The 27,824-nt window shown below is 40.3% G+C and overlaps 1 protein-coding gene across 1 annotated transcript; it reads left to right on the forward strand.

The window, feature by feature from the left end:
- Window positions 1-772: 772 nt before the first annotated feature.
- Window positions 773-27,525, forward strand: smarcd1 (SWI/SNF related BAF chromatin remodeling complex subunit D1). The gene is made up of 13 exons (XM_033627393.2): window positions 773-996; window positions 9,980-10,155; window positions 11,214-11,256; window positions 13,870-13,992; window positions 14,639-14,761; window positions 16,276-16,392; window positions 17,203-17,304; window positions 17,424-17,585; window positions 18,891-18,988; window positions 19,146-19,281; window positions 20,200-20,322; window positions 23,000-23,101; window positions 25,986-27,525. The coding sequence occupies exons 1-13, from the start codon at window positions 811-813 to the stop codon at window positions 26,037-26,039; spliced, it is 1,545 nt and encodes a 514-aa protein (XP_033483284.1). The 5' UTR covers window positions 773-810; the 3' UTR covers window positions 26,040-27,525.
- The last annotated feature ends 299 nt before the right edge of the window (window positions 27,526-27,824 follow it).

Here is a 27,824-nt window from a genome sequence, read left to right on the forward strand (position 1 = left end):
GCGATTCCTACCACAGCATGGTCGGCATGATGACTTTCTGTAATCTCATTTAGCAACTTGTTAGCAAACACCTTTTTTTAAGACACATGAAAGCTTCAAAATTCAGTGGGTATTACAGACGCATTTTATGTCATAGAACAAAACATGAAGGTCTCTTAAGCTTGTGTTAACCACAGACCTTATTTCAGTCATCGAACCAAAAACACATTAAAATTACTCATTGACTTTGAGACGAGGGAACGGGGAGCAAAAGTGCTATTTAATTTCTGGGTTTTGGACTCATTCCTGGAGCACTTTATTTGTAGCAACAACTCAATGACATGTCTGGTGACTGGCTGCTAATGTTTAAACAGCCCAAGATGCAAAACCTTATTTGTCCCACATTACCTGACTTCACCCTCCTATGCATAGTGTATACATATACATGTGCATATAAACATAGTCATAAAGTGGCAATGTAAATCATGTATGGTGACTAAGTTTGAGTTTGTCAATCATTTATTCTGTTACTCATCTTTGATTGTTCATTTTTAATTCAGTTTACTCTGTCATTTATCACAAATGTTCTGTGCTTTATATTCTGTAAGTTATTATATCTCAGAATAGTCATACTTACTTATGGGTTTGACATTGTTTTAACTGCTGTAGATTATTTATTTATTTATTTTTACATCTTTAGATATGACTTGCAGTAGCGTTTTGCTGCAGTACCGCAGCCGTCCAGCAGGGGCCGCACACCACCACCCTAAACTCTGTTCTCGCTCTCGCGGTAGCTCCGTGCCTCCACCGGCGGCGACATTCAGAGAGGAGATGGCGGCCAGAGGGGGGTTTCAGTCGGCACCGACGGGAGGTGGTGGCGGAGCAATGGGACCTGGACCACCGGTACCAGGCGCAGGACCAGGCATGGGCCCTGGGACTCCCTCTGGACGTATGGGGCCGTCGTCGGCTGCGCAGAACCACATGTACCGCTCCCCGATGCCCGGGCCTGGGTACCCGGTGAGATATCACTCCATCTTTGCTGCTGACGCGTTAGCCAGTCCGCTAGAACAAAGCCTCTTACCGCTGCTTTGTCACTGGGGGCTAACGTTAACCACCGACACCGGTGCGGGCCACAGCTCACTACAGCCGGGAGCCCCGCCGAAAAGTTCCCACCCGTCAGAAACGTTTTAACCGAGCACTTCGAGTGACTACCGGAGTTTGTTTGTTGTTTGAATTTGCTAACCCTCCCGCCCGCTAACGTTTAGGTTAGCTAGTTAGTCACGGTAGCCAATTAGCTTAGCATGCTAACGTTGCTAGCTGTTAACTGTGTTTCTCTTAGTTTGCTCGCTAAATAACACCGTTACCTCATTAAGTAGTTTTTAAAGACCGCGATAAAGGTGGCCTGTAATGTTAAACATCGTACTTTACAAAGTTTAAGCTTTGGTTATATTCAAAAGTTGGCTTTACGGTGCAGTAACGTTAAAGTGCCTGGTGGTCTTTGAATGAACTGGCTGCAGTTTGTATCACTGCAGATTCTCACGTTGAAGAGGAGACTCAAACCAGGACCCGACTGCACCCTTTGTGTTCGGCTGTTTGTTGCATGCCAGCTGGTGTTTTCCACCCTGCAGAGGCAACAGCAGCGCCTGCCTTTAGTACAGTCCCACCTGGTTGGTAAAAGTGTTACACAACAAGTTAAGTGGACCCAGGTGGTCACTAAACAGACACTCAGGCATTTCTAGTGTGGTGAAAACATGCATTCAGTGTTTATCCATTCGTATCAGGAGTGTAAACTTGTTCATAGGCATAATGTGGTATTTCAATGATGATATAAGTCCAAATTTGAGATCATATTAAGTTATAGCTCGCCATGGAGGATGTGGCCAACAAGCACAATACATTGGAAACGTGATACACTGAGAGGTCTGCCACTGTCATCAAACTAGGGCTGCATCCAACAGTTATTTGCATTAACTAATAATCTGTTTATTGTTTTATCCATTAAGTGTTTGGCCTTCAAAATGTTTGAAAATGGTGACTAATGCTCATCTCCCCTATCCTAAAGCCACAATTGATCTTAGCAGATGCTGAAACACACAGACACACAAAATACTCTTACTAGAAACAGGTATAAATTAACAATGAACACAAACAAAAGTCAGCCATAATTTTGTACCCAAACGTTCTCCTGTATGGAGTCATTTCAAGTTGTTAAAAATTGTTTTTTATTTATTTATTTTTTACATAATGTGTATCAAAACATGTACTTGTGACTGTCTTTAGAAATCTTTTTTGTCTGGCAGCATTCCCATCATCAAAGCTGACTCTATGTGAGAGAAAAGTGATAGCACTGTCCAGGGCTGGGCAATATATCGATATCATATCCATTGTCACGAGACTAGTGTTGTCCTGGTTTTAAAGGCTGTATTACAGTAAAGCGATGTCATTTTCTGAACTTATGAGACAGTTTTAGCTGTTCTATTTACTTTTACCCACTTAGTCAGTATTTCCACATTGCTGATAATTATTTATGGCAAATCTCATTGTGTATATATTTTGTGAAAGCACTCAAAGTCAATTCTACAATATCCTTGCGATATTGATGTCGAGGTATTTGGTCTATATTGCCCAGCCCTAGGAGTGTCTTCCGAGCATCCAAAAATAACCATGCCCCTTTGAGGAAGGAGAATTTGTATACATTTGAAATCAAGTCAAAAATATTAAATCAAACTAAGGACGTATTCACACTGGCGCTATTTGGTCCGCTTTAAACCTACCCTGGTCCGCTTCCACGGATAGTTCAGTTTGTTTGGAGTCGTGTGAACGCTCATTTGAACTCTGGTGCGGACCACACAAGCGTGAAAACTGGGGGTCTCGGTTCACTTACAGTGGGAAATGCAAATGGACAATCCAGTGAACCAAAGATAGGAAGTGACGTAGAGCGCAGTGCATTTTGGGTAGGAAAAACAAATCCAACAGCACGAACCGGGAGAAGCAGAGGCAAAAAAGAAAAAGTTGGAAAATGTCTCGTGGGTAGACGTGGAGTAGTGAGGAGGTGCAGGCGCTTATTGATAAATGGTCAGAGGACTATTTATTGCAGTTGCGTGTGGTTACCCACAATGGATTCCCATTTTCGGTCCTGGCCAATTGATGAGCTGGGTTTTCTTCCTCCTCATGCATTTTTTCTTCCTGGTTAGTGGTTGTTTCCGACAATACCGCCCCCAAACGAGCAGCTGTTGTAACTGTGTGACATTGTCCAGGCAGTTTGTTCCACTTTAAAAAGTGCAGTGTCAACGTGAACCAAACCAAATGAAGGCGTGAATTTTTGGCTTTCCCCGCCCAATTGTGGACTATCCTGGTGACATTGGACTGACACAAAATAATTGTAGCAGAGTTCCTTCTTGAGTTTTGTGTGCATTGCAAAATGAAGGCAATAAGAATAAAAAAATATGGGATAAGACTTTTGAATAATGGAGCCCATGTATAACGTTGTAACACCCTTGGACTGGTGTCTATATGAAATGTAAATCTGCACTAATGACTTCCATGCCTTCAACTTGCTTGTTTTGTGAGACCAGCAGTCCAGAACTTGAAAATATTCGGTTTACTATCCTATAGCACAATAATTGCAGCAAATCCTAAGAGCTGAGGACATGAAATGAGGCAATGTTGGGAGCAGTTATATCAAAATAGCTGATTATTTTTCTGTTGATGAGCAAGTAATTTCAGCTCTGTGTAAAACATGTAGCGACCGATTTCACAGCATGCTCTTGTGAGTGCATAAGCGCAGATGTTTCCAACTGTTTGACATTAAAATGGGGTTTTATCACTCTTTGTGCTGATCCATATTCACAATGCATTTAACATGGGTAAACATCACTGAGAGGTTACTGTTGTTATCCTGTCATACATGCTGACAGTTCCTCAAGTCATCCTGTAGATTTGTCAATAGACCCTGGCAGATTATAACTTCAATATTCTGATCTGTAGCTCAGTGTATTATTTTACAAGCTCACTACAATTGTATTGTATCATGGGTACGTTTTGATCTACTATGATGTTTCTTGGTAAGGCATATTTGTATTTTAAATCTTGATAGAAAGTCATTTATTTTATATCCGCAGCAATTGAAGTGTTTGCTGCTTAGCTACTGGCAAACCTGAAATATGATTTAGTGAAAGGATGGTACATTTTTTTCTCTCCCGTGTCCTTGAGTGCTTTCACTCATACAAGCAGCCTTTCACAACATAGTCAAAGAGGCTTCATACTCTGAATACTGCAGAACTCCTGTTGTTCTCAGGTAAACCAAGGTTGCGCTGATGTATAGTGTAAAGAGCACTAAATGATCGACATGCAGTTCCTTTCTGCCCACACTGCGCTGTGTGGAAAAGGCAGAGCGCATTCATCTAGCTTGTATTGTTGACAAGTCAATGTCTGTCACTCTTTCTCCCCTCCACCCTCCACCATATGCTGAGGAGTGTTCTGCCTTCATCTCACTCATTTGTTGAACTGACTGCAGGAGGGAAAGCTGCAATCAGTGATTTGTCATTTATCTGCTTTTCTCACTTGCACTCATGCAGTCAAATACACGAAGCCGTCTGTTTGAGGTCTTAGCGCTTGGCGTGGTGAGTTGGAAGTGGAGTTTGTTTTGTGTTAACATGTTTGTGGGGGCCAGCATGCAAATTGTTGCTGCTTCTTCTTATAGGATAAAGTCTGTGAATTTGATGATTTGAAAAAGTAGGCTTTGTAATATCTGTAAACAGAATGGAGCTGCTAATGCTATTTGTTCTTCTTGTACTTGAAAATGAAAATTAGTTTTGATGAGTTTGAAATGAAAAGCTTTGCATCAGAAAATGTGCTGCTAATATTTGGCTTCCACGTTTACGTTTGTGAAATTAATTTAATATTACATCTTGGAGCAAACACAACCGTCACATCAGACCGACGTTACCCATTTAGACTGAACTGAAAGGATGACACAGTTGTAGACTTTTATCCTCCAAAGCGCTGTTTAAACGTTGACCTTGGAAATACAGCTTGCTTTACTACAATAGGGGTGTTCTGCATAAGGATAGACTGATACATCGGCCGGCCGATATATCGGGCCGATATTTGAGTTTTTTTACTTGTATCGGCATCGGCCGATACGCACATGGGTTAGCGGATTTATTTTTCCCTGGCACTTTTTTTCATTTGAAAGTATGTGGTTAAGTTGAACAAAGCTGTTGAATCATACTGTGTACAGTAGTTGTTGTTTTATTTATGCTTCAGCTTAAATATTTGTTTATTTTATAAAGACATTACTGGAAGATTTAAGAGCACTGAACTCTTTTTTTTATTTGAATGTATAATAATAATAATAATATTCTACCTGCTCTACCTCAACTTTCCATCTTGTTTTAGTATTTTTTACTGTTCAATAAATGTTTCTTATTTTAAACTTGAGACCTGTAATATTTGTTATCATTGTGTTATTTTTTTAATGTAAATTGAGGGAGCAAAAGTAGTATCGGCCCCAAATATCGGCTCAAGAAAATCGGCAGTCCATAATCGGTCATCGGCTAAGGGTGATGAAAAAAAATCGGTATCGGCATCGGCCCTAAAAAATCCATATCGGTCTATCCCTAGTTCTGCACTCTTTCATGTTGGGACCAGGGCTGTAATGGTTCATGTATTCGTGCCAGACTGTCATGGTTCGGTGCATGCGTATGCACAGTATGTATGTAGACTGATAGACGTGGTGTGAAACCAGAGTTTGCAAGCATGAACTCCGCCTGGAAACTTTCAGCTGCACACCATTAGCAACTGTTTCTGCGGTTAGCACAGCAAGCTGATTGGCGTCCGCGTCAGTTACACTATGGTGAGGGCAAATGAAACACCGGAGCTCAAAAACCCGCCTTCAGGTTCCTGGTGAGCCTAAACAGAGAAAGTTGTGTATACACTGAGGGCAGTGTGACGGTTTTGCTTCATTGTTGGAGGGGATGTGAATGTTAATACATGCAACATATTAACACACATTCGAAAGCATCACCCAGATGTGCCGATCACTAGGAACGTGATAAAACTATTACTGGAGGCATTTACATTTCCATATAACCAAGGTGGAACTAATGAATACACTCCTCCTAATGCACTTGGTTTATGCATTTTGGTATTTTCCATTTCATAGCATGAGATATGCTTTTCAGTTTTGTAGACTGTTGTGACCACTTGCCTTTTGAAAAGGATTTTTTTAAAGTGTAATACAGATAAGTTTGAAATGTTTCTTATTATTATAATAAAAATGTAATAGTTTACCAAAGTTGCCAGTGGGAGGATTGTGTCTGTCTTTGACACTATCGTCTGTTCAAAATAAATCCAACCAAAGGGACCCATATGCATTTTTCCCCCTGCTGTACCAGACTTGCATAAAACTGTGACCCCTTAACTGGCGTAAGAGCCGAAGCCTGACCTCTGTGAACTGTTACACCCCTAATTTGGAGCCTTGGAGACGCCCAACAACTCATGGACCCACAGAGTAGAAATAAAATACAGACCTTATTAATTTGATTATCTGCTAATTTGCCTCTGTAATTAGCTTATTTTATTAACCCCAGGAGGCACAATGATGTCTACTGATGTCACTGAAGATTCACTTGCTTCCTCTCAATACTTTCAACCTGCAGGGTCTTTGACATCTGTGACTGATGTGTATCTCTAGGTCAATAGCCCCTTTTCCACCAACATTTCCAGGAACTTTTATTTCCAGGAATTTATTTATCTGGGTAAAAGAATTCCTGGTAATTTGAATTTATTCGAATCAGGCTGATGACGTAGATGATTCGGTGTGTTCCATGTATTTAGCTCCGCCAGCTTGTTGGCTGGTAACATGGTAACATAAGTGCTGGCAGAAAGAATTGGGGCTGTTTGTCTCAGCCAGCAGCTAAGTGTAAAAGTATTTTAAGATGAGTGTCAAACTAAGTTAGTCTACATACGGACAGCTGTCAATAGAGCTTATTAGTAACAATTCACTATCAGCTGAACTAGCGTGCTGTCCTTGTGTAAGACATACTGTTAGTGTCAGTGGATGAGAGACTGTGGACGGAGCATATTGAATATCGCTGTCTGCATATTTATCTGTTTGTGCTTGCTGAATACACGTATTGATAAAGTATTGGCTTCTTCCTTGCTAAGGGTTAATGTCACTTACAGTGACAAGTATAGCTGCCGTCAACTTGAGTAATTTTCGAGGTATCTTCACTTCGTTTCCACTGCGCCCGCTCTGCTGTTCACCGGTTACCATGTCGTGTAGGCGTGTGTGTGGACGGAGCGCAGAGGAGAGGCTGCAGGATGATAATGAATTAAACCAAAATGTGAAAAAGTACCAATAAAAGAACTGATACCGTTAGCACTTATCAATACTATAGTTTTTGATAATTTAGCCCCGGAGCTAATTTAGTACCAGGTTTCGGTACCCATCCTTAATCAAAACACTAACAAAGTGAAGCTTGTCGCAATGAAATAAGGTTTGCAGCCACCAATCAGCATTCTTTAGCACAAAGTCCTACCCCCCTACTAGGTATTTTTTCCAGGGAAAGTTTGGGGTTGAGGGAAGTTTTTTCCCCGGGTAATTTCGGTGGAAACGTGCTGAGTTTTTTAAAAAAAAAAAATCCTGGGTAAATGATTAAAGTTCCTGCGGTGGAAAAGGGGCTCATGACTATCTCTATTTTGATTCCTCTTTTTGAGACTTCCAACTAGGGGTGGGAATCTTTGGGCACCTCACGATTCGATTACGATTACAATTCAGGGGCTACGATTCGATTATAAAACGATTATTGATGCATCTTTAATGTATGTATATTGATGCACTTTTTCACAACACACACTTCTTTTTGTCTCACTGAATAAGCATTCAACACTTGCAATTTTTAAAAACAGTGCATTTGTAATAAGAGTTGAATTCATTTCCATTATATTTTATTAAACATATAAATGGAAATGCGTGCAAACTGGAAAGTTACAACTTCGTTGTATGGAACCAAAGGTAACAACAGGTATCTTAAATCACAAGATAAAATGCGCAGTTAGAGTAACAAATGATTCGGTGGCAACAGACGTCCACGCATCACATGTAACTGCGTTCTTACCTGCCTGCCTTCAACAGTGAGGCCATGACTTCTGTTTTGGTTTGATGGTAGAGTGTCGGAGAAATAGCGTCGAGATGGGATGGTGTATCTGGGCTCCAGTGTATGCAGCAGTGCTCGAAATCCCTGATTTTCCACGACAGAATAAGGATGCAAATCCTTGGCAATAAATGCCGCGATGGCCTTTGTAATTCGCTTCGCCTTTTCCGGTGAGGGTGGCAGCTTTCTAATTGCTTCCTCGATTGTTCTCTGGTCGGTAGCGCCACTCCTGCCGATTCCACCTGACTCCTCCGTCAGGTGGAATCGAGTTACATGGCTTCACATGTTTGTTGTGTTGCCAAAGTATTTTATTTTAGCATGACACAGCTTACATATAACGTGGCTCTTGTCCAGTTCTCTTCTGCCGTCAACGTTGTAGAAGCCGAAGTATTTCCACACATCTGCTTTTAAATTAGAAGAAGCTGTTCAGCTCTCACGACGAGGTGGGTAGCGGTCAGCCATGTTTGTTTTCCTCTGTGCGCGTGTTGGAGTGTCTGCTCCAGGTGCGCATCCCAAAGTGTCCCGGAGATGACACGTACCGCACTTCTTAGTTCCGCATTATTTAGAACCTTCTGTATTACTCTAAGTAACAGATTTAAATAATTGAAATTTGGACGTTTGTGAATCGATTCAGATTCGTCCACATCCGAATGGCGATGCATCTAAGAATTGGAAATTTCCCCCACCCCTACTTCCAACCGGGCTCGCAGTGTCTTTGATGATACAGCCATGTATCATTCTGTGAAACATTAATCAAGATGCTGTGCGCTGTAGTTTCAGGCAGCCAACACATTAGATCAGTCACTATAGCTGTAAAAAATGCAATTTGGGTGGTGCCACAGATTAATAATCCTCACCCATCGTTAGAGAGTCCCGGGGTTAAATTGTCAGCAGTGAACCTTCGGCACAGTTGGCCATGTTTCAGCAGAAAGCCATTGAGATGTCGTGTCCTGATGACTAGGGCTGCACAATTAATTGAAATATTATTGAAATCATGTAATGGCAAAGTGCAGTATCCAAATCACAGGAGCTTGGATTTTTTTCATACTGAGGGAGGGTGTCACAACATACCATTAGAAATGAAGCATTGTGGTACTACAGAGATGCCCCATCCCACAAATCATATTCCAGACATAAGAGAACATGCTTCTTGGTACAGACCCCAGTGAAAATCACATCATCATATTTATTTTTAGTTATTTATCTGAAGCATAGTGTGCAGCCCTACTGTTTTCTAAATTTCATAAATAAAATTCATAAGCAATTAATCCTCAGATTGTTTTCTCGATTAATGGAAGGAAACAGTAAAAACATGGCTGTAACAATTTTCTATGCCAAAGGTGATGTCTCCAAATGTCTTGTTTTGTCAGGCCAACAGTCTAACGTGCAAATTTACAGTATTAAATAATGTAAGACAAGGAAAAGCAAGAAATCGTCACATTTGAGAAACTAAAAACTCTCAGATGTTTGGCGTTTTTGCTTGAAATAAAATTGAAAAGGTCAGTTGATTTTCACAATAGTTGCTGATTTATTTTCCGTACAACACCTTCTTAAACTGAACCTGGAATAAGGAGGCAAACATGTCGAGGTTTGCTAAGCTAGCTTTGCCTATAGTATATACAGTATACAGAAAACATGTAAGGTATGCTGGTGCACAGACTAGATTCCTTTGAGAATGATAATTGACAGTTTGACATCTACAAACCCCAATAAATCAAATACCTGCAGACTTGCTGACTTTGTGAAGCAACTTGTAAAATAGAAAAGAAACGTACTGAAAGTCTTTTCTCAGAAGTTTTATGAGGAGAAAAATAATCATTTTTGCTATATTTTCTCTGCAGAGACCGGGCATGCCTCCATCCAGTCGCATGACCCCGCAGGGACCAGCCATGGGCCCGCCAGGATATGGCAACAGCCCAGTGTCTCGCCCTGTGATGCCTGGTGTGATGGACCCATCTCGCAAGAGGCCCGCCCCCCAACAGATCCAGCAGGTTCAGCAGCAGAACCGCAACCAGCAGTAAGTTGTCCCCTCTTATACGGACAGTCAGTATTTAGAGATAAACTCTAAGTATGTGCTTTGTTGTGTTAGCATTGATCTGTAATGGAGGTGTTGAGATATCAGCCTGTAAAGAGAACAAAATGGCTTTTTGATTGTGATCACAAGTCTCCATGGGTTTGAAATTTGAGCCCTGCAGCTGCCCATTCTCTCAGACACACCATCCGACCATCATCACTGCCATCCAAAACAGTGTTTCCTAAATCTGTCCCCCCATCCCAGGTTCAAAGAAGGGACATTTCTAAATGGGGAAAATAGTTATTATTTTTATTGTATAAAGAAATGCTTTAATAGATGTGAACTCTAAATTGGCCTCATCAAATGTCTTTAAACTTACAAGGAACACTCCTGGAACAGCAGTTTTGTGCTGAACCGATTAATTGAAATGTGAAAAACAGAAATTTAATTGGCATCTGTTTCGATAATAGGTTTTTCATTATAGTCTTTTATTTTGAGCGAAGCAGCCAGTCATCCTTGAATGTGAGGATTTGCTGCTTTTCTCTATTTTATGTTGTTGTATCTTGAATATATTGGAGTCAAAATAAGCTATTTAAATAAATTATCTTGGACTGGGGGAAAATTGTGACGGCCATTTTGCACTGACATTTTATAAACCAAGTAGATTAATTGAGAAAATAAGCGGTAGAATAATTGAGAGCCCTATTATTGACATTTAGACGCAACTTTTGTAACAGATTTACCAGCTTGTGTCAGACGAAGGAGACAGAATACAAGTTGATTAGCGAGAGAAAGGTATACGGGGCACTATATTTGGACAGGCACAGTGAAAACACAATCATGACAGCCTTAGTCTTTTATACATGAGATGATACCAACTGCCCACATCACAGTAAAATCTGTATATCCTGCACTGCTGTGTTTACTTTTGGACCTGTGGGCTCCTGCTCCCGCTGGCCCCTTTAGGTCAGGGACTGAGTTATTGTGAATATGTAAATCCAGCATTGCTCCGCTTGGACTCGCACTAAAACCTACCTTGTTTGGATAATTTGTTTTTACAGCACAAAGAAGAAGAAGATGGCTGATAAAATTCTACCTCAGAGGGTGAGTGTAAATCACACAGCAGTCAATGGAAATCCATTAATCCTGGCCTTGAGAGAGTGATTGCATTTGTCCATTTTAATTTTAATTCAGGGAGCGCTAAACAGAGGGAAGCAGTTTTTAAAGGACCCTGTTTAAAGCAGGCAGATTATGAGTGCACTGACTGTAAACACTGGGGGTTGGTTGACATTTTAGGCAGCCTTACTCCTGGCCAGTGTGTTGGTGTCCATGACGGATCACAAAAAAACCTCTGTATCACTTCGCTAAATTCATCTTCTTACACTTCTCTCTAACATCAGCATCCTATCTTTCCATATTACCCCGACAGATGTTGCGTTAATAACCTTTTCTGATTGAATGTATTCATTTCCTTTATATTTGAGCACGTCAGGCCCATTTTGAATGTTTTCTCGCATATTTTTAAAATTGAAACTCCCAGCTCTCAAATATACCTACTGTCAGATGAGACATATATTCTCTCTGCAGTCATGCTGACTTTTATTACACTCTTTTATTCCCATAATATCCAGTGTTCAGTACAGCCACTTCTTTATTATACCCTTGTATCAAGCTGCTGCACAGTAGTGTTTTTATCTTAAGTCTGCTTGTCACAGAACTACTGTAGCTTCAGCTTTTGTTTCAGCATGTTTTTTGTGTGTGTAATTTGTATTTTGTAGTTTTTACATAAATATTTTCATATTTTAATCAACAAATGAAACAACTCCATATAAAAAATAATATTTAAAAAAATAAACCCCATTAATATGCAACATAATCTAACTTACAAGCAACAAATTGATTGTCAGAAACATAAAGAGTGTGTATATAAATGTGGTGTATGCGAATATTAAGTAAATGGTGTGTACTTAACTTACAGATCTGTCCACATTAGCACATCAAGATGTATTCCAAGTAGTCTCCCCGTGTAGTTACATACTGTATTTCTTAGTACTGTCCTTAGAGTTGAAATAAATTTATTTGTAAACACCACTTTTGCCAACTCTGTGAGCCATTCCTGAAAAGAGGGTGCGCCTGGGTTACTCCAGTTTTTAGTTATAATTTGCTTTCTCCCTAGACTTGCCAAGGTAGTCTGTGTAACTGGATTTACAAGGGGTTTGGGACTAAATTACTGGGCCAACTCCCCCACTGCTGTTTTTCTTTTTCTTTTTTTTTTTTAAATCAACGTTTAGTCCGACAGCGAATGCTACAGTTCTGAACTGGAAGTGGGGGCTCCAAATAGCAGCAGCACACCGTGGCAGGAGTCGTATAATGTGACAAGATTAAGAGGAGTAGATTAACAAGACGATGGCAGAGGATGTGGTGTGTAACTGGAAATATTTCTGATTCAAACCCAAGGGAATCTGTTAACGTTAATGAGGGAAAAGTTGGTTACACCACTGAGAAGTTGGAGGTGTGCAGCCTGTTTTCCGCAGCCAACATCTAACAGCTTACTTGTTCCAAAACTCAGTGCAATATGTCAGACTGATCCGTTGTCTTGTTTTGTAGGCACATTTTTTTACGCTGCATTTCTTATGACTACTTCCTTATGAAAGTCAACCCATGTTTCACCAGTTAAATGCTTTAATGTGAAGCTGCGGTAGTAGGAAATACTCAGTTAGCATTAGCAGTATCTTAAAACTGCGCCCTACAGTTATTGAGCATCATCTACAAACGTCTTGTCTTGTAAAATGTCTTGTCTAATCTGTAACACTGGCGTTGTCATAGGTTATTAACCGGTGGGAAAGTTTCCTGAGATGTAAATTGCAGATTAGTGAGACCATAAGGCCTCAGGCAGAGCGTTGGTTTCAGACTGTAATGTTATTGTGTAGAAGTTGTTGGAGCAGTTACACTTGCTTGTTGTCATATTCTTGTCACGACAGCTTATTAAAAAGTGTGAAGCATGTAATTTCCCAGTTTTAATCTTGTAACTCTGTTTTAATTGATCATTTCTCTCTTGTTATATGCCAAATATATCTCTTTTCTCCTTCTTTAAAACCAGGTAGAACAGTTTCAAATGTTTGATAACTCATCCTGCAGGGTGTTAACAAAATGTATCCAGACAAATGAGACTTTGGGCGACTAGCTGGCCACACCAGTCATATAAAAAAACATTGTAGTAGCTAACAGAGCAATATGGAGAGACATAGGAAAGGAGTGTGTTTGGCTATCATTGGACAAAACCTTTGTTTTCATTTACAAAGCAATGTGGCGGAGGTCGATTTTATTCATCTCCCTTGTCTGTTCTCCTTTTGATCTATCGGTGAGGGATGTGTGTGTGGAGCCAGCAGTCAGTTTAGCAGCTGACTCCACTGTAGCGCTGTGTTGTGCTCAGCTCTAACCCTCACCACCTTTCAGTGATCCAACCAAATGCGAAGGATTTGATTTAAATCCCTCTTGTAACTGTGCACTGCTCAAGAATTCAGTTTCACCTGAAAGCACCACAGAACAGAAGCTAAAAAACGCTCTAACATCTGTTTGACAGGGGCTTTAGGTTGATAGATATGCTCTCAAAACGGTTAATAAAGATGGACATACAATTGAAAACTGACTGTGTTGCTCTGCTGTACTCATTTGATGTTTCACCAGTGATCACCAGTGTCTTTTATCGTTTCCCAGATCAGGGAACTGGTCCCAGAGTCTCAGGCTTACATGGATCTGCTGGCTTTCGAGAGGAAGCTGGATCAGACCATCATGCGCAAGAGGCTGGACATTCAGGAGGCCCTCAAGAGGCCCATTAAGGTACGGTTCAATTAAAGTCTTCACTCCTGGAATCCCTCAATCACTCCGGTTCAGATGGGAAATTAATTTCAAAGCCATTCAAAGCCCCAGGTGCCTCCATCCATCTCTGTAACTCGACATTTAAAAGTAATGTCATTCAGTAAAGGCTTGTAAAAATGTCTACAGCATTATAAGTGTAGAGGTAAGAGTGGGGTTTTTTTTGTTGGGCTTTTTATCTTACTATCTTACTACCAGGTGGATTTTTTAAGTAACATATTGATGCTGCTATGTTTAAATGTTTTTACAGAAAATAAATGAAGATTGTTGGTTCCAAAGTTTGTTTTATGTGGTAGTGGATAAAAAGACGATAGCACACTGAAGGTGGACAACACGCCTGACAGATATTTATTTTATAACAGCTGAAAGCCGACAACACATTTATCTGATCTTAAATTGAGCCTCAAGCTGTCACTGCGAAGCTATCTTATCTTTCCCCTGAGAAAAATTGACTTGATGGAATGAAACAGAACTTGACATGTGGGATTTTAACCGGCACTTGTGTTTAGAAGTTTGACCTCCTGCGTTGATTATCAGTGTCGACATCAAGTCGGCGTTAAGTGAATGATAGCACATCATTTTAAAGTTTCGTCTGATTGATTGTTTCCAGCAAAAGAGAAAGCTTCGGATCTTCATATCAAACACCTTCAACCCTGCAAAGCCAGACGCTGAGGATGGAGAAGGCACAGTTGCATCATGGGAACTACGTGTTGAGGGGCGTCTGCTGGAAGATGTAAGCTCTTTAATCAAAATATATTGGTTTGATTTTCTAAAATATGAACATTCTCTGCGTGTACAGTATTTATTTATGGCTTAAGAGTTAAAGGGATAGTTCGGATCTTTTGATGTGTGGTCATATGCGGTTCTTATCCAGAGTCAGTGGATTACATGCAGGGGATGGTGGTCGGTGTGCCCCGAGAAAGGCAGAAGTACTGACCCTGAAGCTAAGAAATGAACTGCTGTAAATGGGGTCAGCAGCAAAATGTTTTATGGCCTCCTAAAAGAATCAATAACAGCTTAAGCGTACACTATATTAAGAATATTTTCACCACTTTACCTTGCCGCAGGCAGCCATTCCAACGGGCAATTGGAGCCGTTTTTCTAATCCCCTCCTGAAAATGAGGGATGCTGGTCTACTGCTGCCTTGATCGGAGAGTATGTGTCATTGTGTGACTTTGGTGAATCCAAACTAACCCTTAAAACCCTCGGGAAAATGGTGAAAATTTTCTACCTAAAGCATTTTTTTTTTTTTTCTTTCTGTGTGTTGGTGGTTAAAATGCGTCTTGCCCCCCCACCCCCGATCCACAGCAGTACATTGATGTGCTTCTATGTTGTTTCTCCAAACTTGGGGTGTACCGATCTAGATTGACTATGGATAAGGACCTCATACAACCCCATCTCAAAGTACAGTCCCTCCAGGATATTGGCGATCGCAACAGCCAATCCCTGTGAATTCTGCATGGCCAATGTTGTCCAATCGCCACTATCTTACCGCAAATTTGACTATTTTAAAATGGGTCAAAACTAATTTCATTGTATTGATTTGTTCAGCCCCTCCTTGCCCTTCTCTCTTGCTTTCTCATGAGACTACTGCTACACTTGGGACAGAGGCACACACACAGTGACAGGGATAACTAAGCATCACATGGCTAATGTCACCCAATGTTTTTTGATGAGTTTGACAACAGAGTTGAGCCGATAAGGTGGTGTGAGATTGTAGGGACGGTGAAACAGCCCTGTGTTGTATGTTAGCAACTGCTGCTGTGTTAACGCATGCTAATGGGGCAAAGAGAGCAGGAGAAGAACAGCTCTCGAGACCTTCCTTCAGTGTTGCTTCGAACAGCTGTTGTCGCCCATCCCATCAACCCCCACATCACAAATATATTTTTAATTCTATTGGAATTCTGTTAGGCTCCTAATTCAAGACAGCATCACAACTATTTTTACAATTTTCATTTTCTCCCATAATTTAATTGCAAAATAACGCCTAAACATATTGCAACGTGTCACAGTTTTTGTGAAATCAGGCACTCCCTTCAGCCCATGAAATCCTGAAGGGACTGATAAGATCTGGACTATCCCTTTAAGTTACTGTAACAGTAGTTTGAATTTAAAACTGACAAATATAACCAACCAAAGTACAAGTGCCTTTTCACTTAAGTTTTATGTTTCACTGACACAAAACAACAATTTTAAACAAAATTGCTTGCATGAATATTTCCAGTAACAACTACTTTTGTTTTGAAGACGGCCGTGTCCAAGTATGAAGCCACCAAACAGAAGCGGAAGTTCTCCTCTTTCTTCAAGTCTCTGGTGATTGAGTTGGACAAAGACCTGTATGGTCCAGATAATCATCTTGTGGAAGTAAGATCATTTATTTTATGTATCTGAACATGTACGTCTGCAGATACTAACCTGTTTTTTCTCCCTAGGATAATATATTGTGTTTTTATTCTTTTATTTATTTACTTATTTATTTTCACAAAAGCACGGTCGTTTTTCAGTTTTCCTGCTTTAGAAATCTCATAAAATTAGCAACAAACTTTTACTTTCATTACCTATTAATCTGCTGGTTATTTTCTCGATTCATTGATAAATTGTCCTGTCTTAAATATATCAGAAAATATTTGTAAATATTATTATTTTTTTGTTATATTTCTGTTATATTTTCCTACAGCCCTCTTAGACACATCTTCACATTCCCTTTTTAAAATTAAATTAAATTAAATTAAAATCTCACTTTTGAGAACCTGAAACCACCTTAAATGTTTGGCATTTTACCCTAAATAATGACTTAAATAATCACTCGATTATTTAAATACTTGCCAATTAATACAAAAAATAAATTGATTATTTCAGCTATAATTAAATTGGATTTTACCCAAAGTGAGTTTTACGGTTTTTGGACTTTTTTTGTATTGTTTCTTCACTGTGGTTAATTCTTTGAATAGACTTGCTTAAATAAGAGCAGCTAATTTTATGATGGGGCAAACAGTATTTTTATAATATGTACTTTAATGATAATTTAATGCTAGAATTTAAATGATTAGATGTTTGTTGCTACAGTGACAGTCGAAAATGTGCCCTTGTAAATGAATCAGTTTATAGATTAACAGAAATACTTTTGTATATATACAAATACTTGTTTTTAAAATGTCCTTTACGTCATTTTAGTGGCACAGGACTGCCACCACCCAGGAGACTGATGGTTTCCAGGTGAAGAGGCCTGGTGATGTGGGTGTTCGCTGCACCGTCCTGCTTATGCTCGACTACCAGGTAAATAAATGCCTCTCAGGAGGCGCTCTAGATTGATTTTTTTTCAGTTAGTGGAGAGGTGAATAAACGGGATAATCAAATCTAATAGCAGATTCACTTTGCTTTAATCCACCAAATAGCCACCTCAGTTCAAGCTGGACCCTCGGCTGGCTCGTATGCTGGGCATCCACACCCAGACCAGACCTGTCATCATTCAGGCCCTGTGGCAGTACGTCAAGACCCACAAACTCCAAGACCCCCATGAGCGCGAGTTCATCAACTGTGACAAATATCTGCAGCAGGTGAGTGGAGTTTACATGAAGCCTTACTGTTTCAGTTTGCTGCTTTATAACACACCAAGAGGCCTCTCAGCTCTTTGAACCTGAGGGGTACAAACTGTAGCCGTTGCATGGAGCTGGAATGATCTATGGTCACAGTCCTCGTTGATTCCTGCTCTTGATGTTGAACAGTCCGTCTCTCTACCTGTCCTTGTATGGAGACTCTCGCTCTGTGTGGGTCACTGACTGGTTTCTCAGTGCATTTTTATCTGCTGCGCCAAGATAAACAGGATTGTGGAAAGTTACTGGTGAATTCCTACAAAGTTAACGAATGAAATAAATATGCCAGTTCAGCTTACAGTTTCTTGTAAATAAAACAGTGAATTAAAATGTGGTAAAGATGAACTGGAGGCATTAATTTAAAAGATCAGATTTGCTCCTCACTCCTTTTTCATCACACTATCAGTACAACACACCCTAAGATAAAGAAGAGCAGAGTGATATACTTGTCTCCATAAATATGAACTTAAAAAACTGGCACATAAGAGGCTGAGCTGTGGAGCAAAAACATGATAGTCGCCTTCTAGCTGCAGCTAAGTTAAATTGTTAGTGATTAACAAATAAGTAATTGTCTCCACCAGGCATAAACCCGAGGGGCATCATGCATTTGGTCATGTGGGTGTGTGTCTGTATCTGTCTGTCTGCAGCTGATCTCAAATACTGCCACCAGTCAGCCTCATATTTGGTGTGTCATGACTGTATGCTCAAAGATCTCTCATGGTTTGAGGTGATTCAAGATAGTTAAAAACCTGTTTTATTGGCTCATACCATCAGTGACAGCTGACTCTTCACTTCTCTCAACCAGCCAGTAGGGGCCGCAGGTCAAAAGCACAGAGCATAATGTTTCCAGACATCGTCTTGGCTAGAAATGATGAGACTTACCATCTGCTGCAGGCCACATTTTGGCCTTCGTCGTGACTCGAAAACTGACATCCATAAAAAAGTTAGGTCTTTTTATGAAGCGGAGCATCTGCAGATTAATTGCCTACCCAATGTGTTACGATCCGCCACAGTTAGGTATGATAGAAGATAAATTATTCCCTGTTTTTGTTATCTTTGCCGCCATCTTGACTGTAAGGGAGCTGGGAGGGACAACTTCACCGGTTGTAGCTGCACCACATGCATTGTCTAGAATGGCTGTGATCAGCTGCAGCGGCTGGAGCTAGCTCCAGTTTATATAGGACATACTGTTTTTCAATTTAAAACTGTCTAAAATTGGTTAATTATTAAGTTGTTTTGATCAAATGTATTTGTTTCATTTTTTTGCAGATTTTTGAGACTCAGCGAATGAAGTTCTCTGAGATCCCGCAGCGTCTGCATGCACTCTTGATGCCCCCAGAGCCAATCATCATCAACCATGTGATCAGGTAATTTCCTCACAGTGATGTGTGAGGGTCCCTCTGTGACAAAAACCACACGTGAACACTGCTTGATCCTTTTTAATGTCTAATAACAGATCCACAGTTAATCCAGTCTAATGTGACGAATCCACATCTTAACTAAATCTAAATGTCTTCTTTATAGTGTGGACCCTAATGACCAAAAGAAGACTGCTTGCTATGACATTGACGTGGAGGTGGATGACACGCTGAAGACCCAGATGAACTCCTTCCTGCTTTCCACAGCGAGTCAGCAGGAAATAGCAGGACTGGACAACAAGGTACAGGCTGCGGCCCAGCTCGCCTGTGTAATGAAAGGGAGTTGTGTTTCCTGTTTCCTGCTGTATTCCTGTGCTTTCTTGTGCGGGGTCTATTAAACTAAATTCCTGCTGACTTAGGAGAAACTTTTACTTCAAATGTCGAACATTTTCTGGGTGATGTAGTTTGAAATAGCTTAATTCTTTGTGACAACTATCTGCTGCAGCAATGTAAAGGCCATTTTAAGCACTTTAAATTCAATGTGAGTGGAGAGGGGGTTTTTTTTTATTGAACTTCTGTTCCATTGAGCCACAGTGTAGTTTTCCCCTCTGAGCCTACTGAGGGCAATTTCACACATTTCTGCTCTCTCAAATTCTTGCCTATGACTTACCGGCTTCTTTTCTATCCAGTTTTGAGGTCAGTCAGGTCTTCATGACCTCCTGCGAGCAGCCATTACCTTGGCTGGGATGGCTGTAATCACAGTGATAAGACACGGAGCCATTCCCCTAAAAGACGTCCTCCTGTGTAGTCTTTGTTCTGAGACAAGTCGGCATTGTAAATAGAGAGCGCTTGTTTATAGTTTTTAGGCGCCATTCATTTTGTGACTTTGTTTTGGGTTTGATGACGATTACTGATATACACCCAGTTCCTGCCGGCTTGATATCAGAAACAGCTTGTCGTAAAGCCCATCTTAGTTCTCTCTGTATGTTTTATAGTGTCTTCTGAAAAACAAAATCGTTAGAGCTGGTGCGGTGGTTTAAAGCAGCTTGGAATTGCTGATCTGAGAAATACTCAACGTAAAATGGTCATTGAGGAAACACCTGTTATCCCCTTTTTTTCTGTGTCAGTGATATTCCATTTAATTAATCACATTTAATTAAAACCCTGGTAATTACTTTGAATTGATGACCCTTCGCTTTATTCTGTTTAATCATTCTCAGATCCATGAAACCATTGAGACCATTAACCAGCTGAAGACCCAGAGAGAGTTCATGCTGAGTTTCGCCAGGGATCCTCAGGGCTTTATCAACGACTGGCTGCAGTCCCAGTGCAGAGACCTCAAGGTGAGTCCATCCGTCGCGACTGAAATGGAACTTGAAGCACTTTTATCTGTGGCCCAGTATCACTGCAGATACCATGTTGCCTCTGCTTGACGACACAAAAATCCAAACACTAATGCGGTGTATCAGGAGGGTTGAGTCTGAAACGCTGTACTTTTAAGGGCACCATCTGAATTCAGTTCTACCCAGGGTGTCTGCTGGTCCTTAAAACGTCTTGAAATGTCTTAAACTTAATCTCAGGTTTGTAAATATTAGGCCTAAAAAGTCATTAAATGGTCTTAAATATGAATAAGTGAGGTCTTAATTGCTACAAACATTTCATCTGATGTTATTTCTCCACCTTTTAATTTGTTTTTGTCAAACTGAATCAAGCTCTTGCACAAGAGAGTCCACATTTCTGAAGTTACTAGTCTTTAAACCTACTTACTCTGATAACCGTATTCTTACATGAAACCTACCTCTTCATAGGACTACTATATACTGCTTAACCTCTATACCTGTGAATGTGAATTCCCTGACTACTCATGACAGAGTAGTATGGAACAAAACCAAGTCGCAGCCCCAAAGACATCAGATGGAAGCCTTCCCCGTGTCCTTAGACTTTATAAATAATGGACATAATTATTGTGGCATTGGTTTGTGGACTGCCATTTTGAAGCCTTGAGTTCGGCACGACAGCTGCTGCCATCTTTTTTGGAAGCAGAAGTGACCATATTCAGAAGAGAGGCTGGAGCTGTGGAGAAGCGAGGGGTGAATCTGACTCACAGACTGCAGCAAGCGGTAGACGCCTCACAGACTGCCTGTCAGTCAAGCCATTAATCATGCCTAATTTTGGGCCTTGATCAAATTTAAACAGGTGTGTTATATAAAAAGTCACCTTCCTCACAGTTGTCATGAATGTTCAAATTAGCTGTAGAGACCAAAACTGTTGTTTGCACGAGGCTGTGAACATTTTTATTTCTGCTGTAAAGTTGGGCACTTTAACATGGTGGCTTGTTTTGGAGCCAGCCTCAAGTTGGTATTCGATGAATTGCAGTTTTTGGCTCTTCCAAGCAAGCGAATCATTGTTTTTCTTGTGCACATCTCGCACAACAGATAAACTTACAGCAGTCTGCAAGAGGAAGCTAAGTCTCTGGACAGCGTCAGAGGGCAGAACACTCTGATCCAGTTTTTACCAGACTCTGGAAGTCTGGACTTACTTTTTACAAATGAAATAACATTTTTCTTATTACAGAGAAAATTAAGCACCGACAAAAAATTCTGTTGGGTACCGATACCGAATTCCAGATTGTGGTACTGGTTCAAATGTGAACAGTATCCAACCCCATATATCACAGCTGTTGTCAGTGTATTGTGCATCCCTGTGTGTTTTGTTGTGTTGCTTTTAGATAAGAGAAAATATTAAAGTCAGGTAAAATTTCAGGGATATATGCAGTTGTCATTCAGGAGAGTAAGTGTTCTGCCTTTTTGTAGAAATGTTAAGCAGTAATTCAGAGAGAAATCCATCATTGATAAGAAGATAGCGCAGTATCATTTTGTCTAATGACAGTAGCTTCAATGCATCAGAATGCAACACAGCCAAAAGACTTGTAGTATTTTGAGTAAGGGACGTGACTTGTGGCTTTCAACTAGAAACTCTAGCCATTACTGCTGTTATTGTTCCACCTGCCTGCCTAATATAATCATTCTCCTTCTCAGTAGTGTAATTTAACTCATCTTATTTCTCTGTGTACACACATCATTTGCATGTTTTTCTCGTCCTAGATAAGGCATTTCTCCCGTCTGGAGACTTTTTCTTCATTTGAATCAAAGGTCTGAGGATGGAGGATGTCATGCCGTACAGATTAGTAAAGCAGATTGAGGCAAATTTGTGATCTGGGTTATTTAAATTGACTTGACAACCTGTAAAGCCCGTTTGAACGCACTGCGGCAACAACAAGTACATTCTGTGGGCGTTAAGGAATGTAGAAAAATACTAACCGAGGCAGAATAAGGCTGCGTCGTTATGGGAAAGTGGGTACAAGAAAATAGACTCCTGCTGTGCAAAAAATCTCAGATGATAAAAAAACTTAGAGTATCTCCGAAGAAAAAACAAATTCTTTTAAACTACGTACAGCCTCTTGACATCTCATTAACCGCTCCTGTCAGATATTAAATGTCAAGGATCAGAAAAAAGAACATCAAAACAACAATTATAAACATGCCCTCTGGTATTTCTGAGTCTGGTTAAATTTTAAGTTCAGTAAATTCCTTGAGGTCGTGTCTGAGGTTAATGATATTTGGTATTATGGAGGTTTGCTGTGGCACAGTGACTTTGGTTTTTAATTCAGGGTGCAACAGTAGGAAGAGAGGCATGTGTTACATATTGACGCCGTGCTGTCTCTTAAACACTTTAACTGGTTAACTGCTGACCAGCTGTTCCCACCTGTGGTGTTTGTTGAGCCGAATCTCTGTGAAATTGAAACAAATTCAGTTCAAAGCTCGCCGGCTGCTTTCACAGCAACAGTCAGCCTTATCAAAGAAAAAAAAAGGGAGCTCTTGTGTTGATGTGTTTGTCATAGCTGCGGTCAGTGTTTGATAGATGTTATTTATCCCTACAGGATCCCAAGCTCTTTAATTTGTCATCCACAGGACCTGTCGAGATGAAGCTGTGTGTCAATGTGTCGTTCTCTGTTTACAGACTATGACAGATGTGGTAGGAAACCCAGAAGAAGAGCGGAGAGCAGAGTTTTACTACCAACCATGGGCTCAGGAGGCGGTCTGCCGCTACTTCTACTCCAAGGTAATTCAATTTATTCCTTTTTTATTTTGTCTTTATTTCTACCACTTTGATTCGAACTGAAATTTGTCAGTAACTGTCTGATGGATCGTGTAGAGACATTCATATTGACTTGAGTGAAGCCCAAACTACTTGTCAAGCACTACCGTGAGGTTGACATTTTTGATTTTGAGTGAAATATCTATATTGGATGGAGTGTCATGAAATCTGGTTCAGACACTGATGGCGCCCTGACGATGAACTGTAATGACTTTTATGATCAGCTGTAGCCCGACATTGCCAGACCAAATCACAAATGCGAGTTGGACTGGAATCTCTCGGCTCATTTTCAAGGCTGTGGAAGTAGATCAAAATGCATCTGGACTCATTCAGACAGACCTGCCACCAATCAGAGCAACAAAACATGATGTAGCGCTGAGCCACAGACGAATGTAAACAAACTGGGGCGTGCAGAGATGAGATGTGGTGGTGTAGCATTGATGTTTGTGATCAAGTGTTTCAATTTTTGAAATCAGTATGTGAAGATAGTACTTCAACAGAGTTTCACATCAGCTGTAGCCAACTTGGTTGAAAGAGTGGCACCGCTCTTTATTTAGCTTGTTTTGAAATGGCGTCATCACCTATTTTGCGTAAGCACATATGAGGCCAGCTGGAAATCTGTCATGGCGGGAGGGAACCAGACACATCTCCCAGAGCAAATACAACATGAGCTCACAGATTCCTCTCATTTCCAGGCTAGAACAGCTGTACTTTGTGTATAGTGCTCATTAGGACTACAGCTAATTATTATTATTATTATTATTATTACTACAGATAAATCTGCGGATAATAATAATTAATAATAGTAATTGTTTAAATCGTCCTCAGTAGTGAAAGCTGTTTTCAGATCTACTGGGTAACTGGCAATTATTTTTTATTTTTTAATTTTAATTTGCTTTTTTTGTTTGTTTTCTCATAAAATGTTTGAAAATAGTAATAAATGCCTCTTATCTCTAGAGCCACAGGTGGTGTAAGTAATTACTTATAGTTCCTAAACAACAATATTCAATTTACTATCAATTAAATTTCCATAAACCACAAATGAAAACAGCAAATTGTCACATTTGAGAACTTTTTTTGTTTATATTATGCCAAATCATAACAAAAGTTATTTCAGGACATCTTTCATATGAACAGGAATAGACTATACTCTGGAGCCAGAGACTGTCGTATTTGTGCTGGAAAAATGGCTAGGACACTTAATGGTGTAGTCGTTTGTGCTCTAGTGCTTTTTAGCAAATATTAGCAGGCTGACACATAAAGATGGTGAGCATGGTAAATATTATACCTTCTTAAAACAGCATATTATGCACGGTTAAATGGCTGTAGACTCAAGCCGCGTTCAGACTGCCAGCCCAAATCCTTTCCTTGTGTTGTTTTTTTTTTTTTTTTTTTTTTTTGCTTATCAAGATAGATTTTACAAAGTCTGGACAGCAAAAAAATAAATGTGATTTCACATATTGGATCCAGACCACATTTCGAGTTTTTATTATTATTATTAAAGGGTTGACAAGGGTAGACAACCAATTACCAGAAAAGAAGATTAAAGTGTATATATATACTTACAGATACAAAAAGTATTGTGGGTTTACAGCACTTTAAACAGCATGACTTAAAACCTTCTTTCCTCATTCTTTTTTGTGCACCTTATTAAGTTTTCTCAAACTATTTTACATTGTGAAAAAGGCATGTGTAATAAAGGTATACATTTATATATCAAATTGGGAGATATTCCAGTACATTATTTTTAAGTTGGTTAGGAGAACAGGCATTCTTTAAGGTACCTTTTCATTTTCGAGTCCCAAGAAATGTGGCCGTGACTGTCGCACATACGGGATCCAGTTTGTCCATAACTTTGTAAATCTGTTCATACATTTGGAGGTTTGAAAATGTAATACCAATCAGATTTCTACAGATGGGTCTCAGTCTGGACGCTCAAAGCACTCCAAAGTGTCTTTTGCGTCACTTGCAATTAGAGCTTAGATCGGGCCCAAAAAATCCAGCCCGAACCCACCCGAGCCCGTGCATGTTCTGTCCAAGCCCGGCCCGTCCCTTTAACTGTAATTATGAGCCCGAGCCCACTTTAAACCCGACATTTTTTTCAAAGATACGAACGTGGACAGTGAAGGCTTACTCTTGTCTTTCTTTCCATGGCATGCCTTCGTCATGTGCCTCTTCAGTGTCGAGGTCCCCGTCTTTTTGTTGTCATATACTAGCATCGTGCTGCACTACACCCAACGAAGCCGACACAAGCCACCCCCCAGGTGTGATAAGAAGTTGGTTCCATAGCCTAGGTCTATTATGAGAAGCTTAAACCGTCCCAGCCCGAGGTTAGTGGCGGGAAATTACAGCCTGACCGGTTCGGGCTCAGGCAGAGAATCTAAGCTCTACTTGCAATCCGACACAAAACGACCATGTCAAATCCAGAGTTAGGGAAGTGCTGAACAGAATCCATGCTGCTACTAGCAAAGCGCTATGGGGACAACATTGATAACAATGGTCTGTGGACAGATGCCAGCAGAGAGGCGCTGCACCACCACTTGATATCACGATTGTTTGAAGGGCAAAACAATGGACCTTCACTTCTTGTGCTTCCACGTTGGAAAGCTGAGTCACCAGGGTAGTTACATAGTTCCTGACGCCTACTTACCTCAGCAGCCCATGCAGATTTATTGGTGATGTCTGGACACACATCTGATCTGATCACTTGTAAATAACAGTGCGGACAGTCCATCGTAAAGATCTGTTTGGACCGCAGCCTTAGTCTTGTGTTTTTATCATTGCCAACGTTGATCTTTCATCAGTGCATTGTGTTGTGCTGATTAAATCTCTTTCGTGTGTCTTTCAGGTCCAGCAGAGGCGTCAGGAGCTGGAGCAGGCGCTCGGCATCAGGAACACCTAGAGCAATGTATCCACAGGCGGCAAATGAAGAGACGTGCTGTGCTGTCGGAGCCGGCTAACGTGTGAGCGTGTGTGGGATGTTCCAAATGAATTCCTCGCAGAGTTTTCTGACAAACTTAGAAAGACATAGATACTAGATGGCTTTACTGTTATATTGGATGTCCTTGTTTTGTTTCGTTTTATCTTCACCCTGCAGCTCAACTTCTGTTGCAGTTTAGTTGCCACTTCCACCTTTATTTTCTATTTGTTTTGTTTTCTTTGTCACACTAGAGCTCCTCGAGCACAATGTATTTTCACTTGCATGTCTAAGCCTTACCTGGAAGCATTCCTCTCATTTTGTGCCCACACAAAAGTACAGATTGTACACAAATGAAAAGCAGAGGGAAACTTAATGTATTTTGTCCCTGGATCTAAAAATATCCTAAATCAGCAGGAATGTGTTGACTCTGCCTTGGCTCTTTGTCCCCCTTTTTGGAAAGTAAATTTACATTTTACACTCCCCAATCTGGCCCGCGGATGCTTGCAGTGAGGTATTGATTGTGTTTGTAATCAATCAGGCTGCTCTGCTGCACGCTGGCCGTTCACGTTCACTTTGTCTTAAGCTCTCATCGCTTTGTTTTGACAGTTTGTGCCAGTGTCTGGTGTACGAGAGACGTTTCAAAGCTCAGTCATGGCAGAATATACATCTTTTTGTTATGGGCGCCATTAAGTATGAAGTTTTCCTTTATTTTGTTTTGTTATTATCAATGATCCTTGTTTTTAAAGTATGTATTATATCAGTACTTGTCTTGTTAGCTAGTACAGATTATCAAGGAAGTAGCTTGTATGAGTACCTCTAGTCTATATAGTTTTGTAAATACTGAGCAGAAAAAAAACTGAAGATGGACGTGAAGTAAAATTGTATCTCTTATCCTGGCAGATGTTTTTCTTAACTCTTTGTCTACGCTCAGATAGTCGAACCAGTATTTATATTATTAATCAGCCCTCACTGTGGGAGCACAGTGATTTAGCTCTCCTCAACATAAAGACGGCAGTCACGTTTGACGAATTGCTGCTCTGCGGGATGAAACGTACGCAGCGTTCATGTCGCCTGCAAGCTTGGGACAAGTTAAATATTCTGCTTTTAGTTTTGTGTATTTTTGATTATGTGCAGAGAAGCCATAAACATTTGAAGAAGATTTAAAGAGTTGTAGCTTCTTCGTACACTGGCTGAAGACTTTGCTGAGTTCAATGGTTGTTTCCCTGTTGAAAGTAAAGATGAGTGTCCTGGCTGAAACTTTAACGTGTGTGCATTTAATTAACGAATTCCAAGAATACACTAATGTGGGTTTGGGCAGGTACATGATTTGAAACATGCGGTGGGAACCTCTGGGGTGTAAAGCGACACTGGGGGGACTGTAGTAGTATTTGAATCTGCAGACTTTTTCATGGACCAAACCTATTTTTCTGTATGTTCTTATGTTATAATAAAGGATATGTAAAATGTTCCTGTTTGTGTGAGTCTCTGTGTCCGCCAGTGATTTATTCTACCTCTGTGTAATGAAAACTGCCTTAATATTCCTGTATGGATTATAATTAGACTGCAAGAGTTATTTTCAGTATTGATTTATCTGGCAATTAGTTTCTAAATTAAGTCATTTTTCATTTTACTTTAAACGTCAGAGAATAGTTAAAAATGTATTTAAAACCCTTCAGACTGCACCAACAGTCCAAAACCCAAATTAATCCATTAAATTTAATCTTATTTAAGATGTCGACACCGGCAAAAGATTCATCAGTGTTGTAA

This window comes from Epinephelus lanceolatus, chromosome 1, assembly GCF_041903045.1.
Source record: "Epinephelus lanceolatus isolate andai-2023 chromosome 1, ASM4190304v1, whole genome shotgun sequence".
Classification (NCBI taxonomy): domain Eukaryota; kingdom Metazoa; phylum Chordata; class Actinopteri; order Perciformes; family Serranidae; genus Epinephelus; species Epinephelus lanceolatus.

What these genes read in the sequence shown, in the direction of transcription:
- smarcd1 (XM_033627393.2), top strand. Translation starts at nt 811, where the DNA reads ATGGCGGCCAGAGGGGGGTTTCAGTCGGCACCGACGGGAGGTGGTGGC. An exon ending in CCCTCAAGAGGCCCATTAAG is followed by an intron (nt 13,993 to 14,638) that starts GTACGGTTCAAT and finishes GATTGTTTCCAG; the next exon opens with CAAAAGAGAAAGCTTCGGAT. An exon ending in TGCTTATGCTCGACTACCAG is followed by an intron (nt 17,305 to 17,423) that starts GTAAATAAATGC and finishes TCCACCAAATAG; the next exon opens with CCACCTCAGTTCAAGCTGGA.